The 18,746-nt window shown below is 42.8% G+C and overlaps 1 protein-coding gene across 8 annotated transcripts in view; it reads left to right on the forward strand.

The window, feature by feature from the left end:
• The first annotated feature begins 209 nt into the window (after positions 1–209).
• Positions 210–18,746, forward strand: part of TANC1 (tetratricopeptide repeat, ankyrin repeat and coiled-coil containing 1) — a 176,088-nt gene continuing 157,551 nt past the window's right edge. For 6 of the 8 annotated variants that reach the window (XM_057745086.1, XM_057745088.1, XM_057745084.1 and 3 more), the window contains exons 1-2: positions 341–461; positions 1,069–1,178. In XM_057745086.1, coding sequence (XP_057601069.1) covers positions 406–461; positions 1,069–1,178 — 166 coding nt within the window. In that variant the 5' untranslated portion in view covers positions 341–405. The other 2 variants (XM_057745091.1, XM_057745087.1) reach the window with 2 other exon arrangements.

An 18,746-nucleotide genomic window follows, 5' to 3' on the forward strand; every position in this document is an offset into this window, starting at 1 on the left:
CTCCACCCCGCCTTTCATGCATAAACCTATTACACTCCGGTGCCCTGCCAAGGTGGTTTTGTTGGCCCCGATGGGACAACATAGGATCCATCCTCTTTAGCAGTGAAGCCCGGCAGCGTTGATGTGAGGGGACTGTCTTGGGCGAGAGCCCGGTTGTCGGTGTGTTTGAGCATGGATAACACCTTGAAAAAGAACATCTCCCAGCACCGGAGGAGCAGTAAAAAGAATATTTCCCAGGGAAATAGACTCCGAGTCAGTCGTGGAGAACCTCTTGTTGGAATCCTTCCATGAGCAAACGTGCCTTGACAGCTCTACTTGTGATACGAGCGGGAGGTTGGTATAGTGGATGGCAGGGACGACCAGCCCTTGAGAAACAGGAGGGGAGGTCGAGGCAGAAGGAAGCAAATGCTAGAACATAGGTACCCGCAAGGTGCTTTGAGTGCAGAGGAAGGACTGGCAAGGTACGGTGGGGGTGGGGGGGGCAGGCAGGTGATACTTGAGCTGTGCTTGGAGGATGACTCATCTCCAGAGTGGGGGCAGGGTTTCAGGGTGAGGGAAACAAGGAGAGCAAAGGTATGCGATTGGGCAGTGTGTTCAGAAATGGTGAGTCGTGTAGAGAGAGAGCTGGGACCTGTGAGGAATGAGGCAGGAAATATGGGAAGAGAATATTCTGGAGAAGGTCAGCACCCGGAGTGTTTTAGAGGGGTTCTTGGCTCGTCACCTCAAACCTCTGAAACATTTGTGTGTTGGGCTGCGAGCCCGTTAGCATCGTTTAACGAGAAAACCCGAGATAGAGAAGGTAGTCGTGACACTGCAGTACCTTGCTGAGGACAAGGGGCGTTCCGTGAATGTCCCTGGTCAGCTTGGACAGAGGGTATCGGGAGAAGGAATGAGTTTTATTGTTTTCCATCCCGTCACCCTGTCTTTCCCTGTTAAGAATATGTAGGTGCTGATGGCTCTTTGCTCTCCGTCAGGCTTTGTCTGGAGTCCTGGGTGCAGCTAGTTTTATCAATTCTGTGCTGCTTGTGTCGTAGGACGAGTGTGCTGACCATTTTTCTTTTTTTGCAGTTCTCTTCCCAGCTTTCTGTGGTCGACTGGTCTGGAGGAACTTTCTGGGTGTCCCCCGAGTGAGACAGCTTCTCTCTGTTGCCAGCAAGTGGAGCCTGGGGTGAAGCGAGGTGAGTGAGACCCAGGGAGGATTCGCGCTCTGACAGACCACGTTTCCCAAGATAGGTTCCTTTCTGAACAATTTTGAGGCCTTTGAAAGTAAAGCGAGTTTTTATTCGAAGAAATTTAAGAATAATTTTTTTAAAATTTGTGACTTAATTACTATGCTAAAGCACTCCTATTGTTAATAAGGGTGCCCTGATACATTCTTTCAAAACTTTGCTGACTTTTTTTTGATGCCCATTTCAGGGCACAAGTGCTTTTCCACTAAAAACATTTACTATATGTTGTGTGACTGGCTTAGTATCTTAAGGTTTGCAAACAAAGAAGTAGAACTGATTAAAAAAAAAAACAACTTTCAGACTTTTAATAATGTCACACTGGTTGCCAATTTTTTTTAATATGATTTTTAAAAATTAGGCTGCACTGGGTCTTAGTTGAAGCATGCAGGATCTTTTTTTTTTTTTTTTTTTTTTTTAAAGTCACGGCATGCAGACTTCTTAGTTGCCCCATGCATGTGTCATCTAGTTCCCCCTCCAGGGATTCAACGTGGGCCCCCTGCATTGGGAGCTCGGAGTCTTAGCCACTGGACCACCAGGGAAGTCCCTGGCTGTCAGTTTTTTTGGTGTATTTTTAAAACTTAGATGTAGGTGGCATGTCACACAGTTTCAGGTGTACAAATAACGATTCAGTAGATGAGTGTACTGTGATGTCTATTCTTTATCCTGTCATTCTCCTGTCCCCCAATCTCCATGAATAACTTTGGAACAAACCTCCCTTTAGTTACGGGAGACAAATAAGGTAACATTTACATCTGCCTTACCCATCTGCTCTTCCCAGGTTGGCTTTCTAGGGCCACACCAGTTACAATGGCTTGGGTTCCATCTCCCATCTGCTCTACATCCTGCCTTGTTAACCTGTTCTTTGTGTGTCATTCCCCTCCTGGGCCTTGGGAACTTGAAGCAAGTTGCTAAACTTCTCCTGTACTATGGTTTTCCTGTACTGCAGTCTTAACATCTAAATTGTGAAACAAAAATCCCTCCTGCAAGGGGTTTGGCGAGGCTGGAGGCTCCTGATGGGTAAGATTTTTGCTATGTTCCTCTTTTTGGTTTGTATTTGCTATCTCCAGTGTAGAGCATGGAGACTCAAATATTCCCTCTTCCCTTTAAGGAGAGACTTGGCTGAGAACGGAGTCTCCAGTCCCATCCTAAGTGGGCACAGCTGGGAGGACTGTTGTTATTCATGCTCAGACGCTTGCAGCTTGAGGCCGCGGAGCAGGAATCCCTAGGAGGTCCAGGACAGAACAGTTGACTAGGGACACGGAAGGCTCTGCCCTGGATCTCTTCTCTGGGGGTGCTGGGAATGCTCGTCCCTTGGAGATGGGGTCAAGGTTAAAGCTGCTTCCAAACCTCTGAGTATTCTTGAGATGCCCATGTGACGTGCAGGTGTCCAGCGTGGGTTCCTCATGGGATTTCATATTCTGCACTCACCCCTCCTGCCAGGCCTTGCTCATCCATGAAGAATGTCGTGGCCAATTGCGCCCCCCCCCCCCCCCCACCTTTAGGGGATCCTGCCAAAAGGTAAAAGCTTCTCAGTGGGAGCATGGCAGGGGAGTACACATCATCATCTCCCGTGAGGTTTTAAAAATTAGGATACCGGGACTCACCCTAGGTCTGCTAAAATAGAATTTGGGGGTCGGGAGGGCGTCCTTGCTATCTTCATATGTGTGTGTGTGTGTGTGTGTTTGTTTTAAGAAGCTCCTCAAGAGGTGATGGTGTGTAACTTGAGAAATATTTATATGTGGAGTAGACTTAAAAAAAACAAAAACCTCTTTCTTAGCCTGAGCAGATGTTTGGGAGAATTACTTTTGAACCCTAACTAGTTTAACCAGTTTATACTGCCAAGCCAAACAGTCCCTTGTGGTGCCATAGTTTGCATCATAGAACCATTTTATAACTTTTATTTAAAATTGCCTAGGACAACACTTTCTACCGGTGTAAGTGTACAAGGAATGAGGAAAATGACATTGAAGAACAACTTACTAAATTTAACGAGCGCTTAGGCTTATTTAGAAATCCAGGTGGGAATCTGCTTAAATGGAATTTTACCAAAGTATGTAGGGATTTGCATATTGAAACCAAAGCCTTTCCCAACTTGTAGTAACACATTTCTCAAAGTAATGTTGAAATAGCAATTTATATGCATTGCCCCTAGAGAGTTATTGGACAGGAAATTTATCTAGTAAGGTAGACATTTTTTTTTCTCCCCCAGTTTTTGGGTGGCAGAGAATTAAGCTGATTTTTTTTTCTTTTTCCCCGGGGACCAACTTCAAGGAAGTAGATAGGAACTTAATAGCAAAGATCATATTAAATGGCTTTTGTGGTTTTTAACTATGTCTCTTTTGCAAATTTCCCTTTCTCTGGGGGAAAAAAAACTCAAAACCTTGCAATCTGTTGTTTGAGATTTTAATAATTTAGTGGGTTTGGAGAATGGTGAGTTTCTGTTTTGAGATCAAGAATGTTGGGGCGAGACCTTATGGATGACCTGTCATCTGGTTTCCATCACCTTAACTTCACAGAAACTGCTCCTAAGGTCACAAATGGCCTGTAATAGGACTCGTGACATGACTTTTCTGTAGCACTTGATATACTGATCACTCCTCATTTGAAACTTTCTCCTTTGGGTTCCTTTGCATTTTTCCTGCTTTTCTCCTTTCATTTCTTCCTAGGTCCTACTGCGCCTGCCATTAAATGTTCATGTTTCCTGGGCTTGCATCCTTGGTGGTTTGCTTTTAGTGTGCTCAGCATCTTTGGAGGACTTCAGTATTCCTGTGGCTTTAGCCGCCGCCCACATGTTAATGACCCCCGGTCTTTCTCCAAGTTCACCCTTGTCTCAAACAATCTTTTGGACATTTCTGCTTGGATGACTCATATGTACTTTTAACTTGAGATAGCCAAACTGAACTCATTTTCCTCCTAATTATTGCCTACTTTCTGCCGCCCAAAGTCCCCTCACCCCCGTGCTTCTGTGTGCTTTTCCCACTTTGGTCATTGGCACATTTCAAGCCAGAAATGTGTGACTCATCCTTCACCCTCCCGCAGTCAGCTCCGTATCGTAATTGGCGATTAAGTTCTATCATTTTAATATCCCAAATAAAATAAAGGAAAAGACCATTCCACTGACATTTAACTGGACTTTAAAAGTTGTAGTTGGGCCTATAGAAGCAGATGTAAATAACACGAGGCAATCATGACTGTTTATGTCACATACATTTCTTGCTAGGCAAAGTCCTAGGTACTTGTCGTGTTGTTTCTAATTCTTACAGTTATTCTGGAGTATGTCATCTCTGTTACAAATGAGGATTCTAAGGTTTAGAGAGCTTAAGTTACAGGTCCAGGATCACAGGGTAGGTAAAGCATGGTGGAGTTAGGATTTGGGGATTTTTAAACCTATGCATTGGTCTGCCTGGCTGCAAAGCCCTCACCTTCATGTCACTCTGTCTTGTTCTATTCTCATAATGCCACAGATTTAGATTTCTAGTGAGTAGGTTGACTGTGGTGAAAGCAGGAACTGGGTCTTACTCAAATTTGTGTCACCATGTGTGTGTGTATATATAATTTTTTTTTTTTTTTTTTTTAGAACTTTTATTGAGATACAGTTAACAGACAATAAACAGCATATATTTAGAGTGTACAATTCGGTATCCCAATCTCCCAATTCATCCCCCCCCCCCCCCAACCCTCCCCGCTTTCCCCACTTGGTGTCCATGTGTTTGTTCTCTACATCTGTGTCTCTATTTCTGCCTTGCATTTCCTCTTTCATAGTTGTTAGCATTTGCCTTATGTGTTGAGGTGCTCCTATATTGGATGCATATATATTTATAATTATCTCCTCTTCTTGGATGGATCCCTTGATCTTTATGTAATGTCCTTTCTTGTCTGTTGTACCATTTTTTATTTGAAAGTCTATTTTATCTGATGTGACTATTGCTACTCCAGCTTTCTTTTGATTTTCATTTGCATGGAATATCTTTTTCCATTCCCTCAGTTTCCATCTGTATGTGTGCCTAGGTCTGAAGTGGGTCTCTTGTAGACAGCATATATATGGGTCTTGTTTTTGTATCCATTCAGCCAGTCTGTGTCTTTTGGTTGGTGCATTTAGTCCATTTACATTCAAGGTAATTATTGATATGTATGTTCCTATTATCATTTTCTTAATTGTTTTGTTTTTGTTTTTGTAGGTCTTTTTCTTCTATTTCCTGCTTAGAGAAGTTCCTTCAGCATTTGTTGTAGGGCTGGTTTGGTGGTGCTGAATTCTCTTAGCTGTTGCTTGTCTGTAAAGCTTTTGATTTCTCCATCGAATCTGAATGAGATCCTTGCTATGTAGAGTATTCTTGGTTGTAGGTTCTTCCCTTTCATCATTTTAGATATATCATGCCACTCCCTTCTGGCTTGCAGGGTTTCTGCTGAGAAATCAGCTGTTAACCTGATGGGAGTTCCCTTGTATGTTATTTGTCATTTTTCCCTTGTTGCTTTTAGTAACTTTTCTCTGTGTTTAATTTTTGTCAGTTTGACTACTATATGTCTTGGCATGTTTCTCCTTGGGTTTATCCTGTCTGGGACTCTGCACTTCCTGGACTTGGGGAGCTATTTCCTTTCCCATGTTAGGGAAGTTTTCAACTATAATCTCTTCCAGTATTTTCTCGGGTCCCTTCTCTCTCTCTTTTCCTTCTGGGACCCCTGTAATGCGAATGTTGGTGTATTTAACATTGTCCCAGAGGTCTCTTAGGCTGTCTTCAGTCCTTTTCATTCTTTTTACCTTATACTTTTGTGCATCAGTGATTTTTCACCATTTTGTCTTCCGGGTCACTTATTCGCCCTTCTGCCTCAACTACTCTGCTGTTGGTTCCTTCTAGTGTATTTTTCATTTCAGTTATTGTGTTGCGTATCTCTGTTTGTTTGCTCTTTACTTCTTCTAGGTCTTTGGTAAACTTTTCGATCTTTGCATCCAATCTTTTTTCAAAGTCCTGGATCATCTTCACCATCATTATTCTCAATTCTTTTTCTGGCAGGGTGCCTATCTCCTTCTTTTAGTTGTTTTTCAGGGGTTTTATCCTGTCCCTTCATCTGGTACAGAGTCCTCTGCTTTTTCATTTTCTCTTTCTGTGGCTGTAGTTTTCAGTTCCACAAGACGAAATACTGCTGATTCTGCTTGATACTGCTGTCTGCCTTCTTGTGTCTAATTTTTTTTTTTTTCACATAGTAGGTGATAAAGACAAGACTCTTAAATGGCAAAAACATGGTCAGCGTCTTCTGTGGTTTCATCCGGGTTCAGTGCCTGGTTTTTCTCTTAGCTGCGCACTAGCTCGGTAGCCTGAGATTAGGACAGTGGGGTCATGCTGGTCACCCTCACAGGGTTTTGATGGCAACGTGGTTTAAAATTCAGGGGCATTTCAGGGAAATTCTGTTTTGTTGTGGAAGTTGATAGTTTGCCAGCTCAGATGAGCCTCTTTCTTTTGGTTTTAAATGACAGCATATGAAAATGTAAATGCTTCTGGACCTCTGATCGTGCTGATTGAATCATTCACGTGCTTGCAGTAATAAAGGCAGAAGAGACCCTTCCAAGTAAAAACCTTGTTAATGAGGATAGTATATATAGATCTGATTTTTGCTATTAGTTCTGAATATAAGTGTTTTATAACAGATGAGGATATGATCTGTAAAACCAGATAGTACATATTTAGGGCTAAGCAGATGAATTAAAGCAGAGTCTACTGAAGTTTTTTATTCTGTTTAATTGATCTTGGGAGGATGAACTTGGCTATGTGCCATCCCTAAATCCTGGCACAGATTTGGTTCTGTATTTTGCTTCCTCATAAGTCTCTCCTTTTGCCCTGTCTTGAGAAAGAAATGCTCGTTGTTTTGCATCATAGTTTTCTCCCTTTTCCATCATGTTTTGGTAACAAGTTTCTCTAAGGAGAGGGAAGCCTTTAGTGAGGGTTTAATAGTTTCTGAATTTCATGGTGACAGATTGGTTTTATATATCCTATCCTTAGGTCCCATGCTGTGCAATAAAGGCTGGCCTTGTACATCACTCAATTTTGGGATCCAAGGCTCAGGGTGCCAAAAGCAAGTCTAGTGTTCTTTTCTCCAAGAGAGGAAATAGAGTGCCATGTTAAGAAGGAAGATATGGCCTTGGGCAATCTTCGAAGTTTCTCTGACTCTCAATTTCTTTATCTCCTCTTTTTATCAAAGAGGACAATTATAGTTCCTACCTTCTCCTTGTGACTAAACCAGATACTTCACAGTGAAAAACATAACAGTGCCTGCTAGAGGATGCATTTGTGTCTTCACCTCTGCTGTTATTTTCATGGTGGTTTGTTGGATTTGTGGAGTAAAGGTCTTCTGTTTGTTACAGATTTACAGTATTGATAAGAAGAGATAACTGTAGAAAGTCATAACATAAGTCTGAGTTGGAGATGAATGGCTTTGTGGTTTTCAGTGAATTATCAGTACATTGAAATATGGGCTTTATTAGGTTTGTGAGAAGGCGGAAGGCTTGGGAAACTGGACAACAAAAAGACAAAGACTAGATATTGTTTTGTATCCAGCTCCGTTGCAGACTCTCATATGTTGCTGTACCAGAAAGATGTTTCAGTGGATAACTCAGTACATCTGTGCAACATCTTCATTTTATCTAGAACAGTTTCACACCCACTATCTCTAATTCAAAGTCATTCAAGCAACATGTGTTCCTGTTTTCCACTGGGTTCTAACCAGGCTGTTTTTCCTTTAGCAAGGCTTTGGGAGTACACACTTATATTTAGGAAATAACTTTGTAACTGTGTTCATGCACCCTGTATAAGGAAACTTTTCAGTTTGGAGACTGTAGTTTTTGCAACTCATCCCCTCACCACCCCCCAACTTGAAAGGAGAGTGATCTCTGTGTATATATAAGTGCATGTGTGGTTTCCGTGCCACTTCATAATACCGATTTTTTGTTCCTTAGGTCTGAGATATGTTTCATTCTGTCTGTGTGTGTTGAGAGGTGGTGACAGAATCCATGATCAAAGGTTTCATTGCAGGGTTAAGGGCTTTAATGGAACCTTTCACTGTGTTTCAGAGGGAAAAAAATCTGATATTCATACATGGCATGTCAGACAACTTCAAGTGTAAAGCTTGAACTTCATAGGTTTGATTAGTTTTATCTGACTTCTCAAAATAACATTTGTAATGTCCACACTTTGGAATTATTCTGTAATTCAAAACTTAGTCGATGTGTTTTTTGCTGTTGGGTTGGGTTTGAATGCCTCCAGTTTAGCTCAGAGCTACCGTCCCAGCTCTTTTGGAAACGACACAAGGCTTGCATCTTTCTGGGAAGTTTGGCTGCTGCCACAGCTGAAACAGTGAGCCAGATTTAGGTAATTTTATTAGTCTAGAAGAAGTATTATCCCTTTGCAGCTGTTGTTGTAGGTCCTAACCATGAAAACAAAAACTGTCTCAGTTACCCAGGATCCATGAGAAATTGGCAATGGCCCAATGTAAGTCCGTGTATTTTGGACTCTGAATTATATTTATCTTTATAGGGCATCCCCTGTGAAGGCATGCAGCTGGGGAATGGCCTCACTGTGTGAATCAGTGGGGGCGGAAGAGGCCAAGCCTTGGGTACCAGTCTCCCTAGGAAGCCTGATCCAGTTTATTGGATGACTATACTTGCTAGACCTTAAATACTTTTAAAAAAGGATAAGAAATGCACCCAAGAAAACAACAAAACCAATATAAAACATGCTTGTCCCCAATATTCACCCTGGCTTTCCCATTTTTGAACATTGTCTCACACTGTAAATTTGTTCAGGTCTCTCTTTCGTGATGCCAGGCTGGCTGCTGTGAGTTAGTAATTTGATGGTGATGGACTTTCTTGTTAAGTAGAACTTTTACAGACCACTCTGAAAACTAATCATGGAACTTGGCATTTATATGTTAGGAGTGGTGCATGTGTGGAATACCCAATCCTGCTAACGTGTGCCAATCAGTAAATTACCATTTAATTTCCTGAATTTCAATGGTTCATGAGTGGGATAAACTGAGCTACTGTTTCTCTAGAAACTCCTGGGCTGCTAGCAGAGCTCTTGGCCAAGTCTGGGTCATTGTTCCGTTGGGTCTGACTGATTCTCTGGGCCAGGGTCCCTAACTCTAAGGGTCATTGGATGCACTTCAGAGGGTCTGTGAACTTGGGTGAGTGGGTGGAGAAAAAAAAAGTACATTTTTATTTTCATTATCCTCTAGCCAAAATATTTTCCCCTCCAATCACGAGAGGGGGCAGTAAAGCATGTACTGTCAGTAGTACCTGTGGCTTTGCCAACATAGACATTACAAATATTTGTATCACATGTGGGAGGTAAACTATCAATCATGCCTGTCACTGCCCAGAAAACTACAGTAGCTCTCGGACCTGCTGTTGTGTCGTGTTGTTTATGAATTAAGAAGCACGCATGACTATTATCACAGATTTGCTTTTTAAATATTTTGATGTCTGTTTCAATATAATTGATTTGCTTCGTAATCACATTTTCTATGTCAAAATCACTCAGAAACATTCTGATTGGAGGGTCTAAACTGCTGAAGCAGCCCAAGGCACTTAAAAGGTCACAAGTTCCTGCCTTGGATGGCACCCTTGTATCTTTCCTATCTTCCTTTGAAACCGGCTTTGTTAACATTAAAAAAAGAAAAAAAAAGGTCTCCACATGTTTGGCTTTTATTTCCTAGCATGACTTGTCTTTGACTTTTATCATCTGGAGCTCTGGGCTTTTGGAATAAATTAAAAAATAAAGCCACCACCCATTCCCATGTGACCTCGTGGCAGTCGCACTTTGAGATTGCTTACTGCAACCAAATGTGTGGCTTTTTGTTCAGTGTTTTTTTTGCTGCATTGGGTCTTTGCTGCGCACGGGCTTTCTCTAGTTGTGGTGAGCAGGGGCTACTCTTCGTTGCAGTGCACAGGCTTCTCGTTGCGGTGACTTCTCTTGTTGCAGAGCACGGGCTCTAGGCACACAGGCTTCCGTAGTTGTGGCACACGGGCTTATTTGCCCCGTGGCATGTGGGGTCTTACCGGACCAGGGCTTGAACCCATGTCCCCTGCCTAGGCAGGCAGATTCTTAACCACTGTGCCACCAGGGAAGCCCAACACTGTCGTTTGAAATAACTCTGATAAGATGGATGTCTAGTAGAACTTGAGGGCGTGGACAGCAGGTGTCTTTCAATAGAGGTAGATTCTCTTTTTCAAGATAGATTTGAGGCATGTGACGGTGCTCCGAGGGTGGCAGCGGGTTGTGTATGTGTGTGGCCAAAGATGATTCTTTTCCCCCTATTTGACAGTTTTGTCTGTTTTACCACCTTACCAGGTCCCTGGGAGCTAGTCTCTCATTTTTATCCAAAAAAGTAGGCGTAGGATAGGGACTGCGTGGCCAGGCTCTGGAGCCAAACTGCCTGGATGGGCACCCATGAGCTACGTGACCCTGGGCAAGTCCCAGCTTTTCTGTGCCTTCATAGGCTGGAGATATTAATAGTACCTTCTCCAGAGGTGGTTGTGAGGATTAAATGACTATATAAGTGAAGTGCTTAGAGCAGGGCCTGGAATATAATTAGTGCTAAATACTTGTTGCTGGCTGCACATCAGAATCACCTGGGGGAATTTTAGAAAAAAAACTACATGGGTATTGAGAACTCCCAACGTAATGAAATTAGGGCTTGGGGAGGTTATAACCTTGTTCAGAGCATCATAGCAAGTCACTGACAGAAGTGGAGGAGGAATTTGGATGTCTTATATTCTGGGGCTTTAAGTGAAAGATCCATCTGTCAGCTCTGTAAGCAAGAGATCTTTGTGTAATGAATAGCTGCCTTTTACGGGGCATTTTTGAAGTTGTCTGACCTTTTTCACTTTGAGGCCAGATGCAGTGCAATTTAAAAAATTTAATTTCTTTAGATTTATAATACCAGGCTTCATTCAGCTGGCACTGATTGATTGAGTGCCTTCTAACACTTTTTGAAAAATGGACTTTCTGACATGTCTTCAAGGTCTCTTCTCCTTTCATACTAAAGGCTTATCGTCAACCCATGCCGTAGACTCCTTGGAGTTCTTTTTTCATCTGTGGTGATGGTTTATCAGCCACTGTGATTACGGTGGCCCTATGAACAAGAAATAAAGCTTGCCGTTACAATGATAGCACCTACAGGTGGAAGAGATGTGTCCTGTCAAATGGGGAGGGGAACAGTGTTCCTGTTAGACAGATGAGTCCGTGAAAGGCGAAACAACTTGCCCGAGGTCATTTAACATATTGCTTCCTACCTTTACTCAGGGAGCTGTAATTGTCACACATCAAGGAGGTGGTCCGTGTGAGTTGGGGTTCATAGCTCTGTTGTGTGATACAAGTGGAAGACTTAGCGGGAAGGGGAAGGGAAAAGAGAAGAGGATGTAATCAGAGGGTGGTGGTTACGGAGCTAACCGACGTATGAGGATTGGGACCAGAGTCACCAGGTGCTGTAAACCTGACACAGGGGAGCATCCTGTGATCCTGGTCATGTCCTCCGCGGAGCTGTGTGAGAAAGCATGGGACCACATGCAAAGACTGTGGTGCGTATTCAAACCCTAGGTGGTTATCCACAGGCTTCTGGCCTCGTGGTCTCTGTGGCCCAGTGTTGGCTTTCTCCTCGCTCTCCTCAGCTAGATCCACAGCAACTGTACTTTTTTTCACCCTCACACCCAAGCCACTTTGTCCTGTTCTGTACCCTCCTGGTCACCTTCCTGTCTCCCCCCTCCCCCAGTTCATTGAGGACTTTGGAGGCCGCGGTTTAGAGCCTGAGCTTTCAAGTCAGACCTGGGTTCGAGTCCCAGCTTCACCTTTATGAATTGTGTGACCTCGGGAAAGTTGTTCATCTCTTTGAGCCCCTCATACATTAGTGTTACTTTATAGAGAAAATGGAGGCACGGCCATAGAGCTTCCTGCCCACGTTGGGTGACGTCGCTGTCTTCCTCCTCCATCGTGTTATGCTTTGTGCCCCTCTTTGCTTGGCACAGAGTAGACACTCAGGGATGTGTGTGGAATGAAAAACCTGCAGTCACACGCCCAGTGCTTATTTCTTATTTGGAAAATCGGGTTGTCACCCTGTCTCTGCCACGTGCTGGCTCAGGAGAGTCAGGACATGTTCTTCTAATGCTCAGGGCTTTGCATTTTGAATGAGGATGTTACAAGTACTTAAATTTATTAGGTCGGCAATGTGTTTGGAGGTACAGTTATTCCCTTTGAGAATTGTAGATGGATTAAAATTATGTTCCTCCCAGATGTAGCCACTGATGTTGAAGGGGAAAAACACACCGAGCTGGTAAAGCAGGGCAGGGTCCCTGACCATCCGGAGGCCCGCAGCCTAGTGAGGAAGCAGATGGATAAGCAGTTAAAATAAGACCAGGAAGGCTTCTAAGAGGAAGCTTTTGTGGTGGGCTTTGAAGTAGGCTTGTGAAATGCCTTTGCTTTCTCAAATAAATATCGATGAATATTTGGATGGTGGTGTTGATGGTAATAAGATCAGTTATCTTGTCCTCTAGTTAGGGAGGGTCTTGCTGGTAGTTTGGGAGGTGGGTGTGTGGCCCGGCAGCGTCCGGGTGCAGACAGCTTCTGGATGAGCAGGGGCTTTCTGCAAGACTGTTGCGCGGGCTTTCTGCAAGACTGTTACGCGGTCTTGCACGCATCTCCCATTGGCCTGGGAGGCATAATGCTTACTGCCAGGAACGCTGCCGTTGGTTATTTCCCTATCCAAGCCTTTCCTGGTTGGAGGCAGAATGTATTGATTTCAGGTGTTGGCTTTTCTGTTATTGTACTTATCCCTTCTGTATGCATGTTTGAAATGCCCAAATAAAACCTGCCTGCAGCCAGTGCTTCTGAAGGCCTGATAACAGAACAGATCCTGCTATAGAAATGTGCTGTTCATCGTGTATAAGTCAGAGAATTTTGGCCATAAACTTGGAGATTAGTATTTGGTGTCAGAAGAGTCCCTTGTGAGAGAGAATTGCCATTGATTTTGATCTCCCCGCTGTAACAACCCCGCTATTCGTTTGTTTAAGGAGATTTATTTAGTGTTCGTTGCATGTAAGGTACGTTTTTAGGTGCCGTGGGGGATTCATAGAGTTCAGCATTTTTCACTGTGATTTTGATTGATAACCATCTATCAGTACAAAGTGGGATGGGGAATTAAAGATACCTTTTGACGGTCATGGCCTGGCAAGGCTTTATGGAGGAGATAGAGGTCAAAGTTGAAAGGAACAAGTCCCTTCACAAAATAGAAAAATGGCTCTTTTAGCCAGAAACAGGTAGCTTCTTCATATTTTCTTCCAAAAGTGAAGTTTCCTTTTTACCAAGTGTTATCAAAATGAAAACTTTAAACTTGTGTACAGTAATTTTATAGCAACTTGAAATACTGTCTTAGAGTCAGATTTTTAAAGACACTTTTCTCAAAACAACTTGCATATTTTTCTACGTAATATTTTAAATATGGGTTGAAATGATTTCAGTCTAATAGGGAATTTCCACTTACTTTTGTGCATCAGAACTTAAACATTTGAGTTCAAACTTCATGCCCAGAACTCTCTTATATTCACATCACTTATGACTGTAAATTTTCTTTGCTTTCAATAACTCATACTCAAACCTGACATCTTTTTGCCTAAGACAAACCTAACTCTAAAGCAAAGAACAGCAGAATTAGAGGTACAATTTATAGAATGGCTTTGACTAAGAGGACCAAATGGTTGGGTCTATGTGTCTTAGGGCATCATTCAGCTGTGATTTATCCCCTGTGGCGGGGGGATGTGAGGGAGACCTGCTGGAATTTCAAGTATTCATCAAGGGTTGGTTTTTCCCCAGCCTCCTGGGATCTTTAGAAGAATGTCAAGATATGGCTCTTGCTTTCAGGAAGCTTCTATAATGCAGTTTTCTGTGAATTTCCAGCAGCAGCCAGTGCCCCCTCTAGCAGAGCTCTTTGTTTCTTTTTGTGGTCTCTACTCGGCTTTGTTTTCTCTTACTTGCTTTCTTCTGTATTATTTATTCTGTAGGCTGCTTCAGACCCCCCGCCCCCATCACCACCACCCATTTCCTTTCTTTTGATAAACACTAAAGGTTGCCAATGGAAAGGAACATTCTAAAGGCAGTCCTAAAGAAGACATGGCTATCCTGTAGGTAAGTCTTAATCTTACTAGGTTGAGAAATTTTTGAGCCCCTAAAATTGAGGATGTTTTTGACGTCTCTTCTCTAGAGAAAAAAAAAAAAATTTCTTAATGATCATGTGCATCTTACTTTCCAGTGTTTCACTTGTAGGTATTGCTACTCTGGCTTTATTTATTTTGGCAAAATAAAGGAGGCACCTTCTGAGACTGCTTTGCTTTGAGGTCAGATGGATGATTTGATACAAGAAACTCCTTTCAGTGCAGTGAGCACAGAGCGTGTGTTTAGGTGTCCAGGATAACTGGATAATAAGGTTTTATTATCTTGAGATTTAAAGACTGATTCAGGTGTGGATGTGAAGGGATATTATGAAATGCAGCATTTTCCTCCCAAGTATCTTATGGATTTAACTGACTTTTCTTGCATTCCTTGCAAATGAGAATGTATAGGAATGGTCTTTGTCATTTATAAACTGCTGTAAATGTTGGTTGATTGCTTGATTTGGAGGAAATCGCTCATCTGTGTTCATTGTAGCCTAGTTAATAATCTGTCAACAAATATTGAGAACAGAGTGGGTGCCAAGGCTGTGTTCCGGCTTCTGTTTGTATCTATTAAAGAATAAACATAGTCCCTGCCCTCAGCTCACGAATTTGACTTGAAATTGTAAAATAGGCGGTATGGCACTCCGAAAGAAGAAAATTTTGAGGCTGGTATTATTCTATGATTTCAGACAAGGTGGTCATGGTTATAATACTGCCATTGGGATTGCAAACTTGAGTAGATTTTTGTTTTGAAATCGTCTCACTGTTTAGGATAACTTTTGTTATATTTTACATACCATTGTAATCACTGTGCAGAATGCTTATTTAACACGTAACATGGAGACATTGTGCCTCTCTCCAAAGAGTTTGTGTTAAAGGAGAAATCTAAGAAGCAATGGAAAGCTCAATAGTTGATTTAACTTATATGGGTTTTGAAAGAATATATGGCATTTGGGAAACTTAGATGTTGAATGATAGTAGAAAAATAAGGAAATTTAGATGCCTTCAGATCATTGACCTAAAAGTAATGTCTTATATTTTATTTTAAATGAACATTATATATTTAAAGGAAATTTTCTCCCATTAGATAATTTCGGTTGTTGTAACCTAGAGGCTGGTCTTTTCTCTCTTCCTCAAAAATACATCAAGAAATGAGAGCTGAAGTTCTCTACTTTTTCAAAGACTTATTTTTAAATATTTAAATCTAGCCATATATTTATATTACCTGTGTGATAGAGGCTAAGGTTTTTATGGGCCAGAAATTGAGGGATTCTATGTGGCCAGTATTTAAGTTAGATCTGTACCTTTTTTTTTTTAAATGTAGACTTTTAAAATTTAAAAAAAAAATTTATTTATTTATTGGCTGTATTGGGTCTTCGTTGCTGCACACAGGCTTTCTCTAGCTGAGACAAGCCAGGGGCTACTCTTCATTGCCATGCGCGGGCTCCTCGTTGCAGTGGCCTCTCTTGCTGCAGAGCACGAGCTCTAGGCAAGTGGGCTTCAGTAGTTGTGGTACATGGGCTCAATAGTTGTGGCTCATGGGCTCTAGGGTGCAGGCTCAATAGTTGTGGCACACGGGCTTAGTTGCTCCGCGGCATGTGGTATCTTCCTGGGGCAGGGATTGAACCTGTGTCCCCTGCATAGGCAGGTGGATTCTTAACCACTACGCCACCTAGGAAGTCCACCTGTGCCTTTTGATTTATAATATAGTATTTATAGTAAAAAAGGATAGTATTTCTTTTTTTATCCTATCATGCTTGTCCGTAAGTACTACCTTACATGTATGGTCCTCTAGTAGGAATTTGATAGCTTCTGGCAGTTTCTCTTTTGTGTCTGGAAGACTGGTTTGCATCATTTCTATGTGATTCACTTTTGTAGCAGGGCAGTGTTCACCCTTTTTAGGGGAAAAATGACAGTAGTTGAAGTTGCTACCCGAAGGGAAGTGATATGGAAGGTGTCATTCAGGGAGAGCCCTCCGGCTGCCCTCATAAGACTGCTTCGTGGTGGCCTTTGCATTCAAGAATTTACCACTGTCTTCCTTTTGGTACTCAAAGTGGAATCAGAAACTTAATATTCTTTTTTTTTTTTTTTTTTTTTTTGGGCACACGGGCTTAGTTGCTCCGCGGCATGTGGGATCTTCCTGGAGCTGGGATCAAACCCGTGACCTCTGCATTGGCAGGCGGATTCTTAACCACTGCGCCACCTAGGAAGCCCCAGAAACTTAATATTCTTTATGTCTTAAATAGATGGTACTTGGCAAAGTGATTCCCTTTAACAAAGCTCATGAGAACTTTTGTTTAAATCCATAACACTGGTTTATTAATTTATTCCCAGAATCATATCTGTCAACAAGCTAGACAATTGTGTTGGGTTGACTAGACCAGCACACTCTCCCCCACTGTTGTTAGGTTAAAAAGCCAAGTTACGAGGCACTGCTCAGCGAGAACAGAATCAGAAGAAGGGAAAGTAGTTACGATGGCAGTGTTTAACAGCACTGGGTCCCACAGCCTGATGGGTCTGTGTCTAGAACTGGATGTAGGGGTACGTGTTTCTGAGTTCACAGGTACCGTCAGGTGTGCAGATAATCTTCTCTGGACTATATGCTGATGTTGGCTCCTCCAGCCTATTACTGTAGTTGCTTTTTCTGACCACCTTGCTTCAGATGGGCACAGTCTTTGAAAGATATGTTGATGAATGTCAGGTTCCACTGACATCTTTTAGGCCATGACTGATTGGGACTTTGCATAGCTTTACTCGGTTTTCATTTCAGAATTTAACCCACAGGGAGCGGTCTTCTTTTTTTTACTTTCCAGTTTGTATGTGTATCGGGCTTGGGGAAGGTGGGGGGGGGGGTTCCTTAATTTTTGCACTCAGATATAATCCAAGTTTCTCCATGTTGCAGTTTGAATACCTTTTAGAATATAAATTTAAGCTCTTTCCCTTGAGTTACTATCTAGGGAGGAAAACAGGAACTGGGAGAAAAACTTATAGCAGATATCTGATAGCCTCTTCACTTGAGACCACTAATGTGGAAGATGTGACTGTCCTGAGAAGAGTTGAGCTCCCCAAAATAGGCATCTGAGGTGTCTGGGATGAGATGCCCCAGTCCACGTCTGCCAGTCCTTGCCCTGTGGGACAGGTACTGCAGGTGGCATGGCGGATCTCTCGTGGATTGGTGGACACCGGGGTGCTTAATCAGGGGCAGCTTCACTGCCGTGATGCGGCCTGAGCTGTTCAGCGATTCAGGAACCATGGGGAAAAGTTCTCCAAGGACCTTGGCCAAGCTCTGCTGGCATGGCTCTGTTGATATTTGTCTTATTTCTGTAGTGTGTAGTCTTTGCTAAATGACAAACCCTGAAGGTTGGTTGATTTTTTTTTTTTTTTTTTTTGATTTGGAGAAGAAAATGTGCTTACCAGGCATCTATTTATTATTTAATTTTGCCTACCGTGTTTTATGCGACAACATCTTGCATTGTTTCCTTCAAGTATGATTGTCAGGAGAGGTTAGATTTGTGTTTCCACCGTTCCCCTGTGGAAGCACACTGTGGCCCCCTTCCAGATTCAGTGCTTGCCCTTTAGGTGAAACGCGAGTCTTTTCGCAGGGGTGCATTCAAGTAGCATTCTTAAAAAGAGTTAGGCTCTAAGCCATGCTCCTTCTGTGTGTAAAGACTTGTTTGTAAGACAGTTTAACCTTAACGGGCTTCACTATGGCTTTCTCTAAATTGTGCTTAAGATATTTTCTTCCCAGTATCTTTCAGCTTGGTTGGTTTGTTGTTAATTTTTTTGTTTCATTGCTGTTGCCCAGAGCTTTCATTGCTCTAAGCAGAGAGGCCAGCCCAGCGGAAGGAGGAGGACCCTTGCTGGGAGTCTGCAGATTTGGATTCCGGCCCTGCTGTTAATTAGCTGCGTGACCCTTGGGCAAGTCAGCCTCCCAGGGTCCCTGTTTCTTCATCAGGAAAACAAAGGCCTTGGAAAAATAAATACAGGCCTGGACCCAATGATAAGAAAGGCCACCCTGTGTGCTAATGTTGTGCATGGTGGTGCTTCGGGACTCTTCCTCCCAGTCACTGGGCCCCCCACAACACCTCGGATCAACTCGGGGCTTGAGCCCTTGTGTGGGGTGTTATACGGAGGCCGCTGGAAGCACTGGTGCTAACAAGGCAGGTTTTTCTACAGAGGAATCGCCCCCTCTCTTCGTTCTCTTCAGCAGCAAGCTGCTTGCCTTCTTCTAGTTGCTTCTCCTTAGTGCGGTAGCAAGGGTGTGATGGTAACACAACCCACTCAGATCTGTTACTGTTTGGGGTCGTCCAGCCATCTCATCTGAGTTA

This window comes from Hippopotamus amphibius, chromosome 8 (assembly GCF_030028045.1).
Source record: "Hippopotamus amphibius kiboko isolate mHipAmp2 chromosome 8, mHipAmp2.hap2, whole genome shotgun sequence".
In the NCBI taxonomy this organism is placed as follows: domain Eukaryota; kingdom Metazoa; phylum Chordata; class Mammalia; order Artiodactyla; family Hippopotamidae; genus Hippopotamus; species Hippopotamus amphibius.